The 20851-nt window shown below is 37.4% G+C and overlaps 1 protein-coding gene across 13 annotated transcripts in view; it reads right to left on the bottom strand.

Annotated features, from left to right (window-relative positions):
- Positions 1 to 20851, bottom strand: part of ATXN10 (ataxin 10) — a 237685-nt gene that overhangs the window by 201646 nt on the left and 15188 nt on the right. For all 13 annotated transcript variants that reach the window (XR_007888692.1, XR_007888690.1, XR_007888691.1 and 10 more), the window contains exons 4-5: positions 7818 to 7914; positions 6719 to 6883 (exon numbers count right to left, since the gene is read on the bottom strand). Coding sequence is in view for 6 of the 13 variants with exons in the window: in XM_051611491.1 (XP_051467451.1) it covers positions 6719 to 6883; positions 7818 to 7914 (262 nt within the window). In the remaining 7 variants the exon portion in view is untranslated. The remainder of the gene's footprint in view (positions 1 to 6718; positions 6884 to 7817; positions 7915 to 20851) is intronic.

The raw sequence follows: 20851 nt of genomic DNA on the forward strand, positions 1-20851 counted from the left end.
CTGTAACTCCATGAAACTTTCCAAGAGCAGCAAGCTCTGGGCCCTCCTCACAAGCCCAACTACAGATCCAAACATCCAGTACAAGACAGGTAAGTTTCAAAGGCTTTCAGTTCTGAAATCTTCCAGCTTCTTCTTGGTCTAAGATTTTAGCCAAAAGCTACAAAACAAAGTGGTATACAGCCAGGCAGGCAATGTTTTGAAGGACCTCAGTTTGAGATACACAATCTGCTTTCCCATATCATTACTCTGATCATTAGACCAGCAGCAGCAACCTCGGATGAGCTCCTAGTATTCAAGGTTACAGAACTGCTAGCCTGAAGCAAGTTCAGGAGCTGTGCTGACTAGAAGTCCAGGGCAGTTTAAAAGTACATTGTCTAATATATGTTAATTGATACTATTTTTAAATGCTACTCAGCATATAGTATTAAAGATAGCAAAGGTAGCAATGTTTAAAAAAAATCTTGGAGCTGTTTAGAGAATCAAGCTTCTAAAAGAGAAAGAGGAGGAGGTATCAGTTCTTAAATCAAGAGCATATTTATTACATGTGTGAATTACATTTTGCAAGTTCACAGATTTCAGAGATAGAACCACTTCTGATGCCTACAAGTAATCACAAGCTTAATGAAATGAGACTTTGGACCATCTGGTCTGGATAAGCAGGTATGATCATCCAAGGACTGAATACAAAACTTGACCAGGGCATTCCTTATAGAACTGACTTCCTTCATAAACTTATTAACTATTTCTTAGCTCATAGCATGCCACAGAAAATACTTCATACTAAGTGCATCACTCATGAATACACACTAAATGCATCACAGCATTGTTTCCTCCCTTTCTTCCAAGTTCTGAGACAATTTTTGTCATGCTGTCAATCTAAAAAAATGCTAAGAGTATCAGCGCTTATAGTCTCATAATTTCACTACGCTGATCAGCAAAATAGCTCTCCTCTGCTTCAAAAATTGCTTAAAAAGTGGATGACTTGACCTTCCATCACTGAACAGATTCAGAAGTCACCAAACTGAGGCCTTCTCTCCCAAAACCTACCCCTCTCAAGAAGCAAATTTCAAGCAAATTCAGGTATGCCTTCTACTGAAAGTTTCAGGATTCAAGAAGTAGGCAAATGTGACAGGAAAATTCCATAAAGCTATGTCCTGCCTTTAAAGATGCTTCCTTCACTTACTTTAAATGGGAGAGATTTATTGTAGACAGAAGAGGAATTGTAAAAGTTCCACAACCAGATTTCCTCTCACAAAGCCTTCTTCCTACAGAACTGCTGCAAGACTGGAGGGAGAAGCCAAAGGCATCACATTTGGAAAGCAGTTCCTCCTAAACTTTTCCCTAAGGACTTTTCTAGCTTGGAGATGGAAAACTGGACTTCAAAATCTTTTTTCAGTGAATTGGCAATTCCTCCTCTGTTCATGATTCCACATTAATGTTTAAAAATGTGCTTTCCATCCTGTGATGGGTGAGGAGTAGAAAACCCAACACACACTAGCCAAATGGACCCCATGGGAGAGACTACAGTTCAGCCAATGGCCTTAAATAAAAATATTTGTCCTGGATGTCCTCTCTCTGTCCTAATGGTTCATGGCAGCAACTGTAAAAATAACTTGAGCATCATAAGTGTTTGTTTGTGGATACTAACGTAGAGGAACATTAAGTCATAAATTTCAGTGCACAATAAAAAAGGGGAGAAAAGTGAAAAAAGGTTTTACCCATAACCAAAACTCGCCTGGTTATTCAAAGAAAGATTTTCAATACCGAAAAGCAGCTAGAAAGCCCAGCCAAGAGGAATAAAATTCACTTTTTATTCAGTGTAATACGAAACCCAGTGCTCCAGCTGAGAGACAAGAAGGTAGGCAGGAATTAAGTAATATTTTTAACTTTAAAAGTAAGAACATCTTAATTTCAGTCAGTTGTGAGTCCAGCAGTGAGCATAACCTCCTGGAAGAAGAGTAGCTTGCACTGTGGCTCAGCCATATAATGCCATAACAGCCGATTAAAAATGGTTGCTGTGCACATTATTAGCTGTGGCACAAGAGATCCAAATCTTCATGACAGAGTACTGGCTCTGCTGAAAATACCACGGCTATGTAAATTCATTTAAGCAATCCTAGTGGTATGTATTTCAGCAAGAGCTTAAGTACAGAGCTCCAAATTTTCAATGAACTGCTAACAAAATATTTTTTCTACAGTCCGGCCAGAGAGGCGTCCAAAGCTTAGCTTCGAATTTATATGAAGAGAGACAGAAATATATCTATGCACTTTTACATGACTGTATCTCATGCATATTCTTACACATCAGAAAGTAACAACATTACCCCGTGAGGGAGAGAAAGGTGATTTATGAATGAACCAAGAATTAGTTCAAACCAGGAACATTATTTGAATGATAAAGATGGATACCAAAGCACAAGTAGAGACGCACCAGAGTCCAAGCTTATACAAACATAACCTGAAAGCAACAATGAATTAATTTGTCTGTCTTTCACACACCTAATTGCAGAAAACTGCAATTCATTCAATATCCAAAATCGTTTTGGAAACAGAAGGCTCTAATGAAAGCATAGCTATTTTAAGCATAAAGCACATGCAAACCCACACAATTTCAAAAGCTGTCCTAAAAAAGGCAGGACCATGTTAGGAACAACACTGACCCAAGGCCAAAGCTTAGCTTTTCACCTATCATTGTCAAGACAAGAATCTTCAACTTTCATTGGTCAAAGAAAATAACATTATTTCTACAAAAATAAGAAATCCTGTGTATTGTTCAGCTTCCTGTTCACAGTGAAGTACGTCTTAGAAAGCCATGTCTGGACACTATATACTCTGCCTGATGACAGGAACAAAGCAGCACTTGAAGCTAGTAAATGGAGAGCAATGAAAAGTTCCTAACATCTTCATACAGAAAATATATACAACATAGCTGGCATCAGTAGACCTTTCTCCTGAACTCAGAAAACCAGCAGAGAAAACTGCTGGTGTAGACAGGACATAAAGTCAGCACAAGAGAGCTGGCTAGCTTGCTTCCCATTGCTCAGCAATAGGAAAAAGAAAAGCAAGCATGCAACAGAAGGTATCATCATTACATTACATAACTGTATCCATCCATGCATATCTCACAGTGGAAGAATTAGTACTAATAAGAGAAACAGGCTTTCAGATTCAATTCTAGACTACCCTCAGGACAAAGCAATTCTAATATTCCAGAAAAAAAGAGACAACTAACTGGACTGGGAAGTTCAGCTGTGTGACTCACATCTAGTACTCAAACGTTCTTAAAGTACGTGCTTTACAAATTAAAAAATGACAGGAAAATGTAAAGGATCTGAGATACAAGCTGCAGGTACCTTGTGAAAATGTAGTCAGGTATTCATAGGATTAACTGAGTATCTTCTGTAATTAAAGCTGAATGAAGAACAACTTGTTTCCTATGAAATACATGCTGCGTTACTACTGCCAAAATAACAAGAAAAAAACCTCTTGATTAAAAAAAATTAAAAACTCTTCAAAAAAAAAAAAGATACTTCAAGAATTTACAATGACTGTTCTACTTTTAAGGACTATTAAATTTATTGGCTTTTTCAAACCTTTAACTACAAACAATACTTCATGCAGTACAGGCTCACAAGATGCATTTATGGCCTAAGATAAAAGCACTACATTAGTGTAACTCACTGGCCTATGGCTAACTGGAAGAGAAAAGGAAATAAAGCCCAAACAAAACAAACCAAACCAAACAAAAAAACAACCAACCAAATTAAAACACCCTACAAAAACAGAAAAAAAGGACTTTGTTTAAATCAGTGTTACATAAGGAATGGTACACACTACCAGATTCCCACTGGAAATATGAAAAATAAACCTCTTATACCAACTTTTTTTTAATAAAAAAGGATGTTAAAATGTTACTTTCTTACCTCCCTCTCTGCACCAACCAAACCAAAAATACTACATATATTCTAATACATAAATACAGTAGTTTCTTTCAGGATGGAAATAAGTTTTTTAATTTATTATGAAGAAAGACTGTATTTTTCCATTTTAATTACCCTCAGCTGTGACAAATGCTATCTCACAATAAGAACAGATGAACATGAGTGCAAGTCAAAGAGTAAATGTATTTCTTGAGATGGGAGACAGAAGAAATGGACTGTGAGATGATCAAATGAAGCAAGGAACAAGATGAATCACAAAAAGGCTCTAGAGCTACAAAGAGACAAAAATCAGTTTCATTCTAGCAAAGAATTATATTTTTCACTTTGAAGGTAATGCTATTTGGGGGTCCTGGTAGACAGGAGGATGACGATGAGCCAGCAATGTGCCCTTGTGGCTAAGAAGGCCAATGGCATCCTGGGGTGCATTAGAAAGGGTGTGGTTAGTAGGTCAAGAGAGGTTCTCCTCCCCCTCTATTCTGCATTGGTGAGGCCGCATCTGGAGTATTGTGTCCAGTTCTGGGCCCCTCAGTTCAAGAAGGACAGGGAACTGCTTGAAAGAGTCCAGCGCAGAGCCACAAAGATGATTAAGGGAGTGGAACATCTCCCTTACGAGGAAAGGCTGAGGGAGCTGGGTCTCTTTAGTTTGGAGAAAAGGAGACTGAGGGGGGACCTCATCAATGTTTACAAATACGTAAAGGGTGAGTGTCAAGAAGATGGAGTTAAGCTTTTTTCAGTGATGACCAGTGATAGGACAAGGAGTAATGGATACAAATTGGAGCATAGGAGGTTTAAGGTCAATATCAGAAAAAAATTTTTTACTGTGAGAGTGACAGAGCACTGGAACAGGCTGCCCAGAGAGGTTGTGGAGTCTCCTTCTCTGGAGACATTCAAAACCCGCCTGGACGCCTTCCTGTGTGATGTACTCTAGGTGACCCTGCTCTGTGGGGGGGTTGGACTAGATGATCTTTCGAGGTCCCTTCCAACCCCTAGCATTCTATGATTCTATGAAAGCTTGACACTGCAATACGTTTTCTGGTTTAGATTCTGCACTTGTGAAAGCACCTTTCTTGACTTAAAAACAGTGTCAACATTATTGAAAGATTTCCATTTATATTTTGGTTCAAGATGACTTTATAAAATGTCAGGAAACTTACACTACAAACTCATTACTTTTTCTTTCAGTAGGGAAAATAGATAATGAGCTTTGAGACTTAACTGGCCAATGTTAAAGATGCTATGAAAGAAAACCAAATATGTTATTTTCCTAATGTCTAGAAGATATTCCAATACTTCTTTGTATATTCCCTGTATGAGGAACTCAGCATTCTGACAGGAATGCGAACATTCTGCAATTGCCTTATGACAGGACTAGGATTACTCATTTCTACCCATCTCTCTTCCTCCATCATTGTTTTATATTTTGTATAGAAGTTTGCATTTTTTTTTTACTTTGAAGACTACTCTGAAGAGAGACAATTTCCCACCCACATCAAACATGCATAGTGGAGGGAAGACATTTTCATTTTAACACCAACAGAATGTACTTCAGACTAGAAAGACCAGGGAAATTGATACCTTGGCATTTATTTTGATGCTACACTTATTCTGCAATTACTTTCAAAATACAAATTTAATACCAACTTCTTCCAGCTCTCCCTGTCCTTCATATCTCAGTCAAAATATATTTTGGGGTATCTTCAATGCATAAAGAAAATGAAGGATAATCAAGATAATTATAAAGTAATCTTTCACATGCAGTTATATTGACTGATGCCAAAACCAAAGACTCAGTTTGTCACTTTTGAAACAGAAGGCTGGTCACCTGACCCTGAAACTTTTAACACTTACCTTCTGAAAGCTATTTATGTCCTGAGCAAACTGACCTGGTTATGAAAAAAGCCCAGCAACAAACAAATGTTAAAGTAATTATTGCATTACAAAAGCTATTAAATGACATTTGCTTTCATTCAACAATCTTAACTATATTTAGAGACTTTCCAAGTACCTAGTAAACCTTCAACAAGTCTTCCTAGTTAAATATTTTATTTAAACATTACCTTCAAAAGGATTCTACAAGAACACATAAACTATGTTATTTTCTTTTTTTTTCCCTTTGGAATTATTGATGTTACAATTAACTGAAAGTGTATCCTCGCTGAGGCAGGGTAGAGCATTTCTCAAGTGCGTAACTGACAACAATATTTACAACAATGGCCATTAGCAAAAAATACAAAAGCTGAACAGAACTGGGTGCTCTTGAAGCATGAAAATGAACTATGCAAGATTCAGAAACAAAACTTCTTCTCTGTTCTGGTATAAAAATGACTGCATGTTGTACTGCACAGCAGATCTGTTAAAAACAAAACAAAAACCACAGAAAAACCCCATGTTTTATGTAGTATGCACAAGCATTAAGTCATAGAAGTCTTCCTCGCATAACCCAATAACTGAAGTCTGTGAGAATATAATAAATTGACTTTATTTTAAAAGTCTCCACAAATCAGCATGTAAGTATACATTAGTTTGCATTCTAGAACCCTGTTTCATTATAAAAACAAGATTTTAAGACTTAATATAGATGCACAACAAAAACGTAGTCTTGTTTTAGCAGCAATCAAAACAGTCAGTGAAAGGATAATGAAAATTATCTCTTGTCACCAGCTTCTAAATAGATCATCATTTACTACTTAGTGTTGCAATTTTAGAAATTTTGATACAGAGATTTATGCTGGAAAAACACCTAATTAAGAGGGGGGAGAAAATCTAAAGATACATACGACCACTCAGACTCCAACTGCTCTTTGTAGACTTTCAGGACATGAAAAGCCACAGTCAGATTCCCAGGATCCAACAGTTCTCTCACTTTCTCTGAGTTAAGGCACGTGAACAGGATCATACAACAATAGGCAACAATCTTCTCATCATTGTACGTTAGGCATGTCCTTCAAGAGAAAATATGGCATTAAGAGAGTAAGCTAAAACTGACCCTGGAAGAACAGATCAGCGGCATTCAGCTTGTTGAGTTGTTTTTTGCTGTCTCTTAGAGAATCATGGAGTTCGTCACTGCCTAAGAAGGATAGTTATAAGGAAAGAAAAACATCAAACTCTTAGCTGAAGATCAAATTTAACAGGCAATTTACAAAACTGAGGTTTAATTGGAGCTATCTGGAGATCTAAGAATTGGGTGAAACTATAATAACTATCTGCTTCTATTATTATAAGGTCTTTCTATATCCAGTGCTTAGAAGCAGGGTCCAAAAAACAAACATTAAATAAGTATCAAATTAAATGAATGTGCCTCTGCTACTAGCTCACTCTGAACAATGTGGCCAAACACATTAACAGTATGCTCATGTGTCTGCACAAAATAATTTCTGTAATATTTTATTACATTTATGTCATCAAACCTCCAGGAATATATTCTGGTGAGGTTAGGAGGGGGGCAAAAGCATTGCAAAACACAAAGATTAAGTCACACTTGTAGATTACATCTGATCCACAAACACTCACAGGTCGGCACAGCAGCAAAGTGAATAAAGAAAAAGCTAGGTTCTTGGAAATGAGTATAACTACTTGAAAACACCTCTGAAATAAACTTTATGTTTGAAGCTCATCATTTGAAACAGTTTTCTTCCAGTCTCTGTTAAATGAAATCAGTTTACTGTGAGTTTAGAACAAGCAGGTTTTTAAAGGTCCTGACGCCTGCGGTTGACTAACAAAAAAAACATTTGCAGGATATGGTCTCAACCATCCCATTCTCCCCAAAGTTATTTTTCAAAGCTTTATGGTGCCAGTAGAGGCACAACTATCATGTACAAAAGATCTGAATACAACCACAGAAATTACATTATTAAAAAAACCCGTATCCATGCTTACAAGAAGAGATCTGGGAAAGCACACTTCCAAATGCTATTCTGGGAATCTCTGTTTCCTGCAGCAATGTTTCCAAGAAACTGGAGGCTACAACGAAGAGCTGAAAAAAAAAAAACAAAAAAAACCCAGAAAATATATTAATATAGGAATTCAAAGAAACACTAGTAAATTTCATCAAAATGGCTATACACTACAGAATCCATCTCAATAAGCTTTGCGCTCAGTAGTTCACTACTACTGTACATAAATATTTGCATTCTTTCAGTGCAAATAATTTTACAAAGTATTCTACAATTATACCCAAAACAAGTCATTTTTTTTCCTCAGACTTATATGAATACTAAGCATTGCCTACTAGTGATTACAAGAATTACTGGACTCTGTAAAGGTTTAAGACAGATTGAAATCAGCAAAAGCTTGAAGCTAAAGTAAGCACAAACTGAAGCAGACAGGTTGAACCAGTGGCTCTCACATGGCAGTGGCCATTTTGCCTCTTCAGGATCTTAGGTGTCTTTCTTCCTCATATTAAGGTAACAGAAATAGGCCTTCTGACACCACCTGAACTCTGCAAGCAACTCTGCCTGCTACTAAGAGAGCTGCCCAGGCAGACTCCCCAGGCTAGCCAGAGACAGCCAGAAAATTTTGTTGCAGCAGGTAGAGCCAGAGCAAGAGAACTGAATCTGGTCCCTCACTACCCACATTAAATTCCATGTAGCTGGGCAAATAACTATATAATATGATGATGTGCTCAATACTTCCTGATTTGTATCCCAGCAAAATTAAAGTCAGTACTCCAAAAAACTCTGTATCGAATTTTTACCACTGAATTTAATATGGTATATTTCTACTATTACTATAAATGTTTTATTCCAGCCTCCTCCCAATACAGACTTTAAATATGGGAAGACAATTATTTCATCATACACATTAATAACGTAGACCCAGCCAAAAGATGTAAATTTGTGAAAAACAAAAGCATGAACCCACAGACCGACCTCACAAAATTAAAACACTTTTTTTGTCACTATTGACAGCTCTCAATAGCCTAGCCCTTATTAGCAGGTTGGCAAAGAAAGTCAAAACTAAATGTTAAAATGAAGTTTAAGAGTCATTACAAAGTGCAGCCTATTACAGATGGAGGTGGTTGATATTGCCAAGTTCTGATAATACAAAATTAGGTCTCTTTGAAAGGAGCTGTGCCAGCTGGCAGCCAGATTTCCTACAGAGGTCCAGGCATATGTCCTCTTGGGAACAAAAAGAAAGCAAGTCTAAAATGAGGTCATTTGGGCTTAAGGAATAGTAGGGGGTTTTTCATACATATTTTTTAGCCCCAAATAGGTATGTTCTCTCCATGCTGCATTTTGAATAATCTTCTCCTTTATGCTTTAGTTCTTAAGATCTGTGTTTTCTCCTTGCACATCTGCACATTTAAATATTATTTTCTGCCTGTCATTATGCTTCCACTTCTCCCATCCATCTGGTTCCCATCCTGCTGACTCAGAATTTTTCTGAAAGACAGCAAGCATGGGCACGTTACTTCCCTAGCAGACATTTTATGGAAATACTTCCCTGTCAGAGAAAACATATAAGGCTGTAAATCCTAGGAAAAGGGTATTATTTCTCTTGGTGAACTCCTTATGGTCTCTACCATGAGAAATATCTCTCAGGGAGACATGATTTTGGTTGATTATACTCAAATTTTTACCTGAAACTTACCTGACCCTTTTCAACTATCGATTACACTTTGGTCATGAGAGACCAAACTGTCAAAAAACACACTACAATCTAGGAAAAAAAAAAGTTTAAAATCTTTTAAAAGTTGCCATTCTTACTGTAACAATGATGAAGTGCTCTGAACATATCTGCAGTACAATAATAAATATCTACAAGTTCCCCATTTATCACATTCTGGAGTCTTAATATTTGTGAAAGCAACCAATGCTGTCCTTGCTCAATCATGACACCCTGAAAAAGCAAGACGGATCCAGGAAAAGGCCACAATTCTGTGGATATAGCATGGAAAAAGATAGTTTCAACTGCAAGTGCTCATTTTTAATGAGTAATGGTTAACATTTTTCTTTTAATTAGAAACAAATCAATATATGGGCAAGCAGATTATAAGGGAGACTAAAGCAATTGTATATATTCACAACTAAGCAGAAAAAGAGGTTGCCTTGATAATGCAACATTTCCCCATGCAAGTATCATCATATGATGAATGTCAGTACTTAAAAAAAAGTGATTCTACAAACACCTGAGTTAATTAAGATACACCAAGAGTACAGATTACAAACAGGACCTAGCTCACAATCTGTCCTATCAATTTATGCGCTCTGTCACAACTACAGTGCAACTGCTGCACTGCTTCTGTAGTGTGTGAACTCCTTTTCCCTACAAAAAAATAAATGCAGTTCATATAACAAAAAACACTATTAATTTCAGATTACTTGCTATGATGCCAGGTCAAAGACAAACACCAAATATGGTTTGTGTCCTGCAGGATGAATACGTCTGTGATCAAGTTTTACCTTTGAGCAGCTGTGTTTGTTGGGAGCTGACAGGATTTACTTGACCAAATGGGACAAGAGGGTCTTCACCAACAAACTGGCCATGTTACACAGTGAGACTTCACATGGAGTTTTTATGTCCAGCTCTAGCATTTCCAGTACAGGACAGACATGGATCTGCTAGAGCAGGTTCAGAGGAGGTCCACAAAAACATGTGACTGGAACACCACTCCTATGAAGAAAGGCTGAGAGCTGGGGTTGTTCAGTCTGGAGAAGGCTCTGGGCAGATCATACTGCAGACTTTCAATACATAAAGTGGGCTTATAAAAATGGAGGGAGGCTTTTCACCAGGGCCTGTAGTGACAGGACAAGGGGCAGTGGTTTTAAACTGAAAGAGCATAGGTTTAGATTGGATATAAGGAAGGTATTTGTTATTATGAGAGTGGTCATACACTGGAACAGGTTGCTCAGAGAGGTAGTAGATGCCTCATCATTAGAAATGTTGAAGGCCAGGTTGGATGGGGCTTTGAGCAACCCGGACTAGTGGTAGATATCCCTGCCTATGGCAGGGGATTTGGACTAGATGATCTTTAAAGGTCCATTCCAACCCAAACCAAGCTATGATTCTATGTTTCATGGCCCAGCCATCACAGACAGAAAGCCAATGATGAAGGGTGGCAAACAGCACTAAAAGTGATTGAAAATTGATCCTTATGGGTCCTTTACAACTGATGATTTTCTGTGATTCTATGAAAAGCCATCAGAGCACCACAACTTGAGTAGCTCATCACAGAATGTTCTGTGAATCACATTATGTGCATGGGTATGCTTAAAAAAATAACAAAGAAAAAAATTCTCAAAACTCCACAGGTGCATCTGGTGGTCTCAAGAGTATGCAAATGTCTCATACGCAGTGTTTCTCTCCAAAGATGACTCCATGTAAAATGTACTAGCCCAGCACTAAGCTATGAAGTGACAGTGAACTTTGATATGAGCAGTGGAAAGCTGCACTTCAATTTTAAGCTTTAAAAAGGAAATCCCAAAAAAATCCAAGTACGGCTATTACGTCACAGCAGAGTATATATGTGTTAAAAAACGCAAATGCCAAAATAAAAGTATTGCATTTGTAACTATGGAATTCTCCTCTTAGCATTGAACTTTCATGTCTCTCTTTTGTGTTTTAACTCTACTGGACTTGACTGCTGCAACATATGATTCAAATACGCTTAGAAATCTGTAGAACACAGATACTGCTTTTCTCTCTCCAACAATTTCATTGTCCTTACAGCAACAGCCAGAAAGTTTAGTAGTCCATTAAGACAGACTTCATTGCACAGTAAACCAGCTGAAACTGTGTTCAATAAGCCATGGAATTTTTGAAAAGGAAAAAAAAAAAAGTCAAAAAAAAGACAGACAAAAAAGAAGACAACAGAACTATTTAACTTCTTCCCTGAAAACTTGCAGATCTTTATGAAGGTAAAAATAACTGTCAACCACTCTTTCCAGTTCTATTAGCAAGTACTTGGGAAATACTACTCATATAAATTATAAAAATGTATCTTTTCCATAAGACTTAGGTCATCTTAAGTCCACCCCCTAGCTGCTGGTGTCTATAAGCACTGACTTTAACAAATAATTATGTAGCTATTGGCACAGCTAAATTTTAATTTAAAGAATGTTACACTGTGTGTGGTCAACCAAACTATTTTTAGCCTGATGGTCAACCACTGTGAAATTACATGTACTAAGATGTAACTTCTGATACACAGATCAACCCTAGAGCTGAAGAAATCCCCCCCCCCCTCCTTGAGATTCCAACAGTTCCTATAAAAGCAGGATGTTCTTTAGCAAATGCAAATACTCAGATTACATGTTGCCTTCACAACCAGCCTGCAATGGGTTACAAATTATTTTCTAGGTTATACAAAAATAACCTCTTTATATAACAGGGCAATGTGTACAAGGGGAAACACTGCTTATTTTCCTAATGAATTTTGGTACCCAAATGTTTGTCTACATGTAAACTGATCTTTTGGAGTTGCTCAATGCCACCCATGCAAAAGGTGAGGCAGCTGGTATTACTTTCTGACCCTGCCTGATGGCTTAAATGCACTCCAGTATTTCAGTACTTTCAAGATCACAGCTCCACTTGTTCCTTTCAAACTCTTATGACCACACATTAACTGAACCAAGCTCTAATGCTTGGTTCATAATTTTAATGATTATACTGCAGTACTACTCAGATGGATGGACATGAACCTTTCACAAAACTCCTCACAAATACGTTATTTCACACAGTATCATTTGCTGAATCAGATTTTTTATTAGATGAAAACTTAAATCCTTGAAGTTATTTGGACAAAGATTTTAACCATTATGATTTTTAAATGCAATACACTATTTCCTTCTGCTCCACATTATTAGGTGACAGTATTAAAAATTTTAAAAAAAAAAATCATTGAAGTTTTTACAGTAAAGTTAGAAGAGTTGCTTGCTGGTAAGCCTGTGTCAACCAGATTAACTGCAATTTCTCTCCCATCATATTTCATTATTAGATTCCTACACACAACTACTATGTTATTGTGCAACATATTTTGCTGTAGTGTATGTTAAATGTTTATATTCATACACATTTTTATGTCCTCCTTACAGAACATGAGTTTTTTCCTGGTGGATAATCAGACTTATCTTTCAAATTCCTACTGCAGTTTGTCTAGTCAAGAACAGGAGCCTCTGAACTTGCTCACCACTCACTTTGAAAATCCTTGACCTCAGCTGTGGAGACTTAAAATAGTTAGAAGAAGAGATCTGCATTATTTTTATTTGGGGCAGACAGCACAGAGTTCTAAGTACAATCCTTTGCCTTTACTGGAGTTGAAGGAGAGATAAAATAAACCCAACCAAAGCATGTATGAAGAGGTACAACATCACTTGCCAGACTGTAAACACAAGGCTAGGAAACTTCCATATCTCTCTTTAATGCTTTGCTAACCATTAACTATGCATGAAAGATATATCTGGTGTGCCCCCTCTACAATGGGGGCATGCACAAAGGTTTACAACTGCTTAGACCAAATCACAGCCTCCCAACAGCCTGTGCACCTTTTAAGTCGCCTGTGAACTTCGCAAATCTAAACCGGGGACTGCAGCCATTACACAGACCACCTTTGGTTGTTTATAAACAACGTAGAATGTTTTGTGATTTTTTTGCCATCCCTGGAAAAATAAAACCTTCTACTCAGCAGAAGGTGTAGACCTCTATTACTCTAAAATGTTAGTTTCCACCACTATCATCCGGTCATTGACTTGTTTCCTTGTGGCTGCAAGTTAAAGCAACTTCCAGTCATAAAAAGAGTTATTTGCCTCTTCACCACCATGAATCATACCACAAATACTGATGAAAATTTATTTTCCTTGGAAAACAGTCTGTCTAGACTACTCAAATTGAATGTACAATACATATATAGGCTCTGTCATTTAAAGTTATTAAAATAGTGCTTAGCATTTTATTTCTGTAAATAAAATTAACGTTTAGCTACTGATTGTATTTCCACCTTGATTATACTGCACTTGCTGCAGTGCAGACCAGTAACCCATTTTTACCATCTGTGGAATACCAAGAATGTTGTGTTTAATAAGGTTCTGTTGCCACTCCTCATCTCCTCTACCTCCAAAAGAAAGTAACACTTTTTTTTTTTCTTCCCTTCACAAATGCCAACTCTAATACTAACAGAACATTATGTGCAGTGACTGGACAGTCCTGTCCTTGGAAGATATCTGTCTAGGCAAAATATCAACACTTTGTTCTTACTAAAAGGAGAATTTGGCTCAAAGGCAAGAAAAATCCCAACCACACTATTAAAAACATAGAATTACAAATAGATTGGAAACCAGACCACTCATCAAGTTAGCCTCTGATGGAAATTAGGTTCTAATGAGATCTCATAATGGGAAATTTAAAAATTTCATTTGTGCATTTACTAGGAAATGAGTTTGACAGCCTAGTGTCTGACATGAGATCAGTTTCATACTGATACCAATTCACATAGCATTAGCAATGCTTATTAAATACAGTTAACAGCACCATTCTTGTTATCTTCTGGTATTTTAATTGCATAATTTTATTTTTAGAAAGTAAACATCGTAAGTTCGTTCATGTCTTTAATAAATTATCTATTAAAGTCTAAAGGCATAATAAATGGGACGCCTGTTATATCCCCACAAGTAGCAAAAACACATGCCTGAGATTACTCTCCTATGTGAAGTAAAACACGTGTAAGTGCTTGTAGACTTGGGAACTGCATTTATAAGCTTCCTGCATGCATTAGAATGTAAAACCTTTGTCTCGAATCAACCCAAAAATTGAGCCCAAATCTACCAGACCTGTATAAAGACCTTGCTCTAGCAAAATCAGCAAGTTTCAAGTACTGGGGAGTCTCAACCTGGACCTAAACCATGCCAGGAAACCAAGAAAAATAACAAAAATTACTGGCCACCCACTATGTGTTATTCATGGTATCTAACCATATGACACGCTACTACATGATACTTTGTACAGGTCTAAAAAATTATTAACATGTACAACACTAACCAAGATTATGAGCAAATTTCTCCAATTATTTTTGATGGCATACTGTGGATGTTGTTTGATTTAAACCAAAATTTCCACTGAAGTGCTTATATTTTCCCCAGAAAAGCAAATGATCTTTTTCTGGAAGTTTGTGGAAAGGATACCAGACCTTTTTTTTTTTTTTTCCCCCCTACTTGGACCATTTCTATCCTGTATCTAATAAGGGATCATGGTCTTTTTGCAGTAGACGGAGATCAACAAGTAAACTTATATTTAGTACTTTTACTTGCATATCCAGGTAAATATACAGCAACAGTTTCAACATCTGTTTTTGGGCATTACTACTTATTTTTATTATTTTTTTATATCTATAAAGGCAGCTTGCTTCTTCTCATTGCTGTCCTACACTCCCTTCCATATCACACAATGTATGTCCAGAGCATGAAAGAAAGGGAAACACCTTGATGTTCACCTGATACAAATCTTGTAACTCTTCCTTTCTACACTGGCAATAATCCCTAAAATTCTAACTGAAAAGTGAAGGGTGGGCATGAGGTATTTCTATCCCAGACCAAACCTGCTAGAAAAATGGATATTGCAGAATGGGAAAAAATTATTGCAGCTTGTGCTGGAAAGCCACTTTTACAGACAAACCTCTGCTTTTCCAACAGAACAATGCTCAGGTAAGAGGAGAGTCTAGAAGCTGTGTCATGGCAATGATAATCACAAGGTTGGAAGAATGCCATGGTGAACTTTTACATAATTACAATTTGGATTTTGATCCAAACAGGTGACAGTTTACCCAAAGACAAGCAGCTGCCTTTATTCTCTTTGCTTGGATCTTCCTCCAGCTCCTTTCCACCCACTTCCAACTTTACCTTCACTGGAGGAAGAACTATAGCACTCTTGTGCCTCTGTGGAAGACTCTTTATTAGGGGCATATTCTCAGCACACGTGAAAATAGCTAAGCTTCTTCTCCCCACATTAAGTTTAGGATGCTCTCTCTTTAGGAAGACTTTTGCATTAAAAGGTTTGTTTGTTGCATTCTTCCCCCCTTTATCTTATTATCATGATGCTCCTGCTGGGGAAAACAAAAACAACCTAGATCTGGTCATAACCTGTAAGAACAAAATGTAATCTTTACAATTATTTATCCTTTATGTCTTCTCTTCCTTCTCTTCCATCAGCCATAAGACAAGGAAGAATCATGTGACCTGCACTATGCCCATCACTGCCAATAACCACAGATCTATTATGGACATCAAATAATATCAAACCCGATGGATACATGTTTTTTTCTGGCCAAAGAGTAGCAGTAGGTTGAGATAAAGACTAGCTCCTCTTCCTGCCTTTCATGTAGAGGGAAGCTAGAAACAGATCGAGATCGAGCAGCTGTGAGGTAAGATGATCAGAATTACCACAGCCCTGATCATACCAGAGCTGCCCTGTGCAGCTGCTGATTCAGTACAAAATTTCAGAGCAAAGTAAAAACACAGCCTTTCCATCAAAAAGAAAAAAAAAAAAAAAGACAGGCAACAAATTTTCCCTCCATAATAGACCACTTTTTTTTTTTCTCCACACCTTTACAGTAAATCAAAGGCCACCATCTTAAATCTACAGCTATTTCTGCAAGTTTAGATTCCCATATATTTATATAGATTAGGAACCTGCCTCATTATGAATCTTGTTGACTTTATTTATTGGTAGGGTAAGGGATGGTAAAGAAATTGGAAGGAAGGAAGGAAAGGCCTTAAGGAACACTGTATTTATAGCTCCACAGAAATATAGGCATTACTGTTTCTTTTCAAGCCTCAACCAAAGTAACCAGAAACCATTCTAATTAGACATCAGCTAACTCCCATTTCCTTTGTGCTCCAAGTGGATATCAGGCCACATTATAAAACCACTGTGCATGTGTCATAAATCAGCAACAACTTGGCAGGCTGTACTAGAAAGCCTCCAAATTGCAGGAACAAAAAAAAAAACAAAAAAAACAACAGCTATACACACTACTTAAAAGCAGTATCAGCAACTAGAAAAGGGAACTCTATAAGGCAGCCCACTGATTGACTGATTTTTACAACTTAGGGTATTAGCTCAGGTTAGTCTCTCTCCTAGAAGGAGCAGAATGATTTACATTGACTCTTGAGACAGTCATCATGTCTGTCTCACAGTACAGCAATCAATTATTTTTTCCCAGTGAGTTTTACGGAAAGGGCAACAAACACCCAACAATTGGAAAGCACCAGCTTTTTTTGTCACTATTCCAAAGTCTGCTTCCAGTGCCATCCATGTGAACAGCATCAGGCAGGTGAACACTGCTAGGCAGGATCCAGTCTCTAGTTTAGGCTGTATTTCAACAAGCAGATGCAGTAATACATTTTTATACTCACAGTTCATGTTAAGTAAAGCAATTCAGCTCAGCACAGCTTAAATCAGTCAGTCTCTGCAGAAGCAACAGGACTCAAGTGGGGAATAAAGCCCAAAGTATCAAAAAAAAAAAAAATGACCTAGAAAAAAAGGATTCAAACATGGTAGGACATGTCAACTGGAGCTAGGAAATGGTTTTTAAGTAAGAGGGAAGGAAGTGTAACAATCTTCCATAGGACTAACAAGAGGTAAACAGAAAGCTGGAGCTTGCTGTATTTGGATGCAAGATTTACATTTGCCTGTGGTGCAAAGTGTCTAGTAATGATGATGCAGGCCCTCCTTCAGCTTTTATTTTCAAGCTGGAAGCCCCAGTACTACTGCCCTTCCCCCACTTCCACCCCACCCGCCCCATTAACTTAAGAATATGTTGTATTTAAATAGCATCTCTGGTCCTAAAGTGGCCCTTCTTCAGTGGTTCTGAACTTAATCTCCTCAAACCTCATTCCACTGTGGAATGTTATGAAATAAGAAAAAGAAATGAAGGCATGTGTAAAGTTTCTGTATTAACACCAGAAGTCACAGCCAAGCCATGTGTGCAAACACAGCTGTGTCAGGCTGAAAACAATAGCTATCAGTGGCATTTACCCAAAATTACACCAACTGCTGTATCACATAAATATAGTTTACTGTACTAGCCATGCAGGGCACAACTGTGGAAAAAAAAAAAAAAAAGCCCCAACCCCTCCAGGAGAACAGCAGCAATGCACAGGTAGTTGTGCCTGTACACATTGTGCAAGATTCAGTGTGGGAGTCTCAGTCCATGGGGCAAGAATTAACCCCTGCAGACACGGGCAATACTACACACATAAGCTGAAGAGAATTAATTCAGTGTTTGCAGACTCAGCGTAATTCATCAGTGTGATTCACTTTAGTCCAGGCTTGGCTCTTTTCCTTCTGTAGATGGCTGAAAGAGGTGTAAAAAAAAAAAAACCAACAAAAAAACCCAAACAAAAACCAAACCTCACTGAAATCAATCTTTCCACAGCCTTTAATGGATTTTGGACCAAACTATAAGGAACACAGAACAGAAGGTGACATCATGTTCACATACTTAGGAAGGGTAAAGTTTTCATTGCTGTAATCCTTGCCATACATGTTATGGAAACAATTTATTAAAAACTTATGACAATATTCACCAAAACACAGCACAATCAGAGCAGTGATAACTTTAAAACCTCGGAACAGAGCAGGATTTCAGTATTTTTACACTTGGTAAATTACCATCAATCAGGAGCAAGAATGCCTAAGTCCTATGTATACTGTTAATTAGCAAAGGAGCAACTGTCTATTGTTAGAAAACCTAGTCCTCGCTCCTTAGTATAGCTGCTTCTGGGAGAAGCTAACAGTCACCTTTTGAAAGCACTTAGATTTACTTTCAAATAAATAAATGAACAAACAAAAAAACTAATGAGCTTAACACAAAGGAACAAAAAACCCCAAACTACTGCAAATGGTACCAAGAGAACAAACTAATTACTTAAAACTTCCCTGTTTGTTAAAGTAGTAAAATGCTCTGAGCTATAAAAATTAGGGGATAGCAAAACTAAAAAAAACCACAGGATTTTCCTAAACTTTGGAAACATGAAACCAAAATCCCAATACAAGTGCAAATAGCAGTTTACTTCTACCAGATATTGTATCAACTGATTGTTAGGGCATACACTCTGCAAATGCTACAAAGACCATGAAAATCCCAATATTATTTTTACAGATTGGAAAAACACAAAGGCCAAAAACAACACCAATAACTCAAATAAAAAACTCATGCTTATGTTTACATAAAAGTTTGATGAGTATAATATATTCGTCACAGTCCCACAATTATTCCCTGAAAATACTATAAATATTATTTTGACAATGTAATTATAGTTTTTACTTTAACAGTGGCAGCAAAGTACTGGCACCAGTCCCTCATACAAAGAGCCTAGACAGACAAAGCAAAGATCACACATGGAAACTGGCAATTCTTAAGATCAGAGCTGTCCCTTATTTATATGGCTAAGAAAGTCTGTTTAAATTAGCATCTGGTTTATTTAAACTGTAAAATATAAGTAGTTTAATTCTGCTAACAGTAAGCAAAAGGAAACCCCCAAATACAAAAATAAATGGAAGTGAAGATTTTTAAATTTTCTTTTCCTCCAAGCAACTGAGGCATACTCCTTCCATGGTGCTTTTTGGGAATTAACCCCATGGGCTGTGGGTCCATTAAAAAACCGCTCTCTCCCAGTTCCTCCCTTGTTAGGAACTGGAACCTAAACAGACAAATGTCACCTATTAACAGTTCATGATGTTCCAAGTCAGTACAAGTAAAATGGTTCAAGCTTTGTAACTGCTTACTCTCTCATCCCATGTAAATCAGTACATAACATACGACTCACAAAACAAATCTACAGCACAACAGTTTACAGCACTTTGTCACAAAAAAAAACACCACAAAAGAAATCAACAACAAAACCCCCAAATAGAACACCTCCAGGCAGAGTTTGCTGTGGCCTCCTCCTCCAGAGATAAATATAGAGGGTACTAATGTGGGAAGACAGGAAGGATTCACTTTCCTTCCTTAGTTCTATTGGTTCAATTTAGCAGCCGTTCTGTCTGAGAGTCTCCAGGATACATCTTAATGTAGTTATATTACAATCAAATCGACATAACCGAGCCTGTGTGGAGACACTTGTTCAGACAGCAAAAAAGACCTCTGCTTATAGGCAGTAAACTTAGCCATGGTTTCCCAAATGCATCGGGGGAGCTCTGAATATCCACTCTGCTACGATGTTTGTCTAGTAAAATTACTGTTCCATCACACTTTTCAGGTATATTTTAAAATATTTATTTTTCACATATAAAACACAAGCAGTATGTTAGAAATTAAACCATTTGGTGCAACATAACTAGAGAACTAAAAAAAAAAAAAAAAAAAAAAGCACAAAACAAAACACAGTGAAAGCAGAATGCAAGTTTTTTAAAGAATCATAGAATGGTTTGGGTTGGAAGGGACCTTAAAGATCATCTAGTTCCAAACCCCCTGCATGGGCCCAGACACCTCCCACTAGACCAGGTTGCTCAGTGTCCCATCCAACCTTCCCTTGAACGCTTCCAGGGATGGGGCATCCACAACTTCCCTGGGCAAACTGTTCTGGTGTCTCACCATGCTCACAGTGAAGAATTTCTTCCTAATATCTAACCTAAATCTCCCCTCTTCCAGTTTTAATCCATTACCCTTTGTCCTCTCACTAGAAGCCCTTGTAAAATGTCCCTCCCCAGCTTTCCTGTAGCCCCTTCAGGTACTGGAATTGAAACATGAAAGATACTGAACAGGAAATAAAAGAGCAGAAGAAAACTGGAGAGACTCCTTTGGTCAATACTGACATATATTAAAAGAATACTTAGTTTCCATAGTTGACGACCCTGTTTCTCCTTCTTGATAATTTAAATTACACTGCTGAATAACCAGTCATTCCAAATGATAAGGTACAGAAGTATTAAAAACAGAACATAGACAGTTAAGACTCCTGTGCCAGTAAGTAAGCACT

The sequence above is a fragment of the Apus apus genome, chromosome 1 (assembly GCF_020740795.1).
Source record: "Apus apus isolate bApuApu2 chromosome 1, bApuApu2.pri.cur, whole genome shotgun sequence".
NCBI lineage: Eukaryota > Metazoa > Chordata > Aves > Apodiformes > Apodidae > Apus > Apus apus.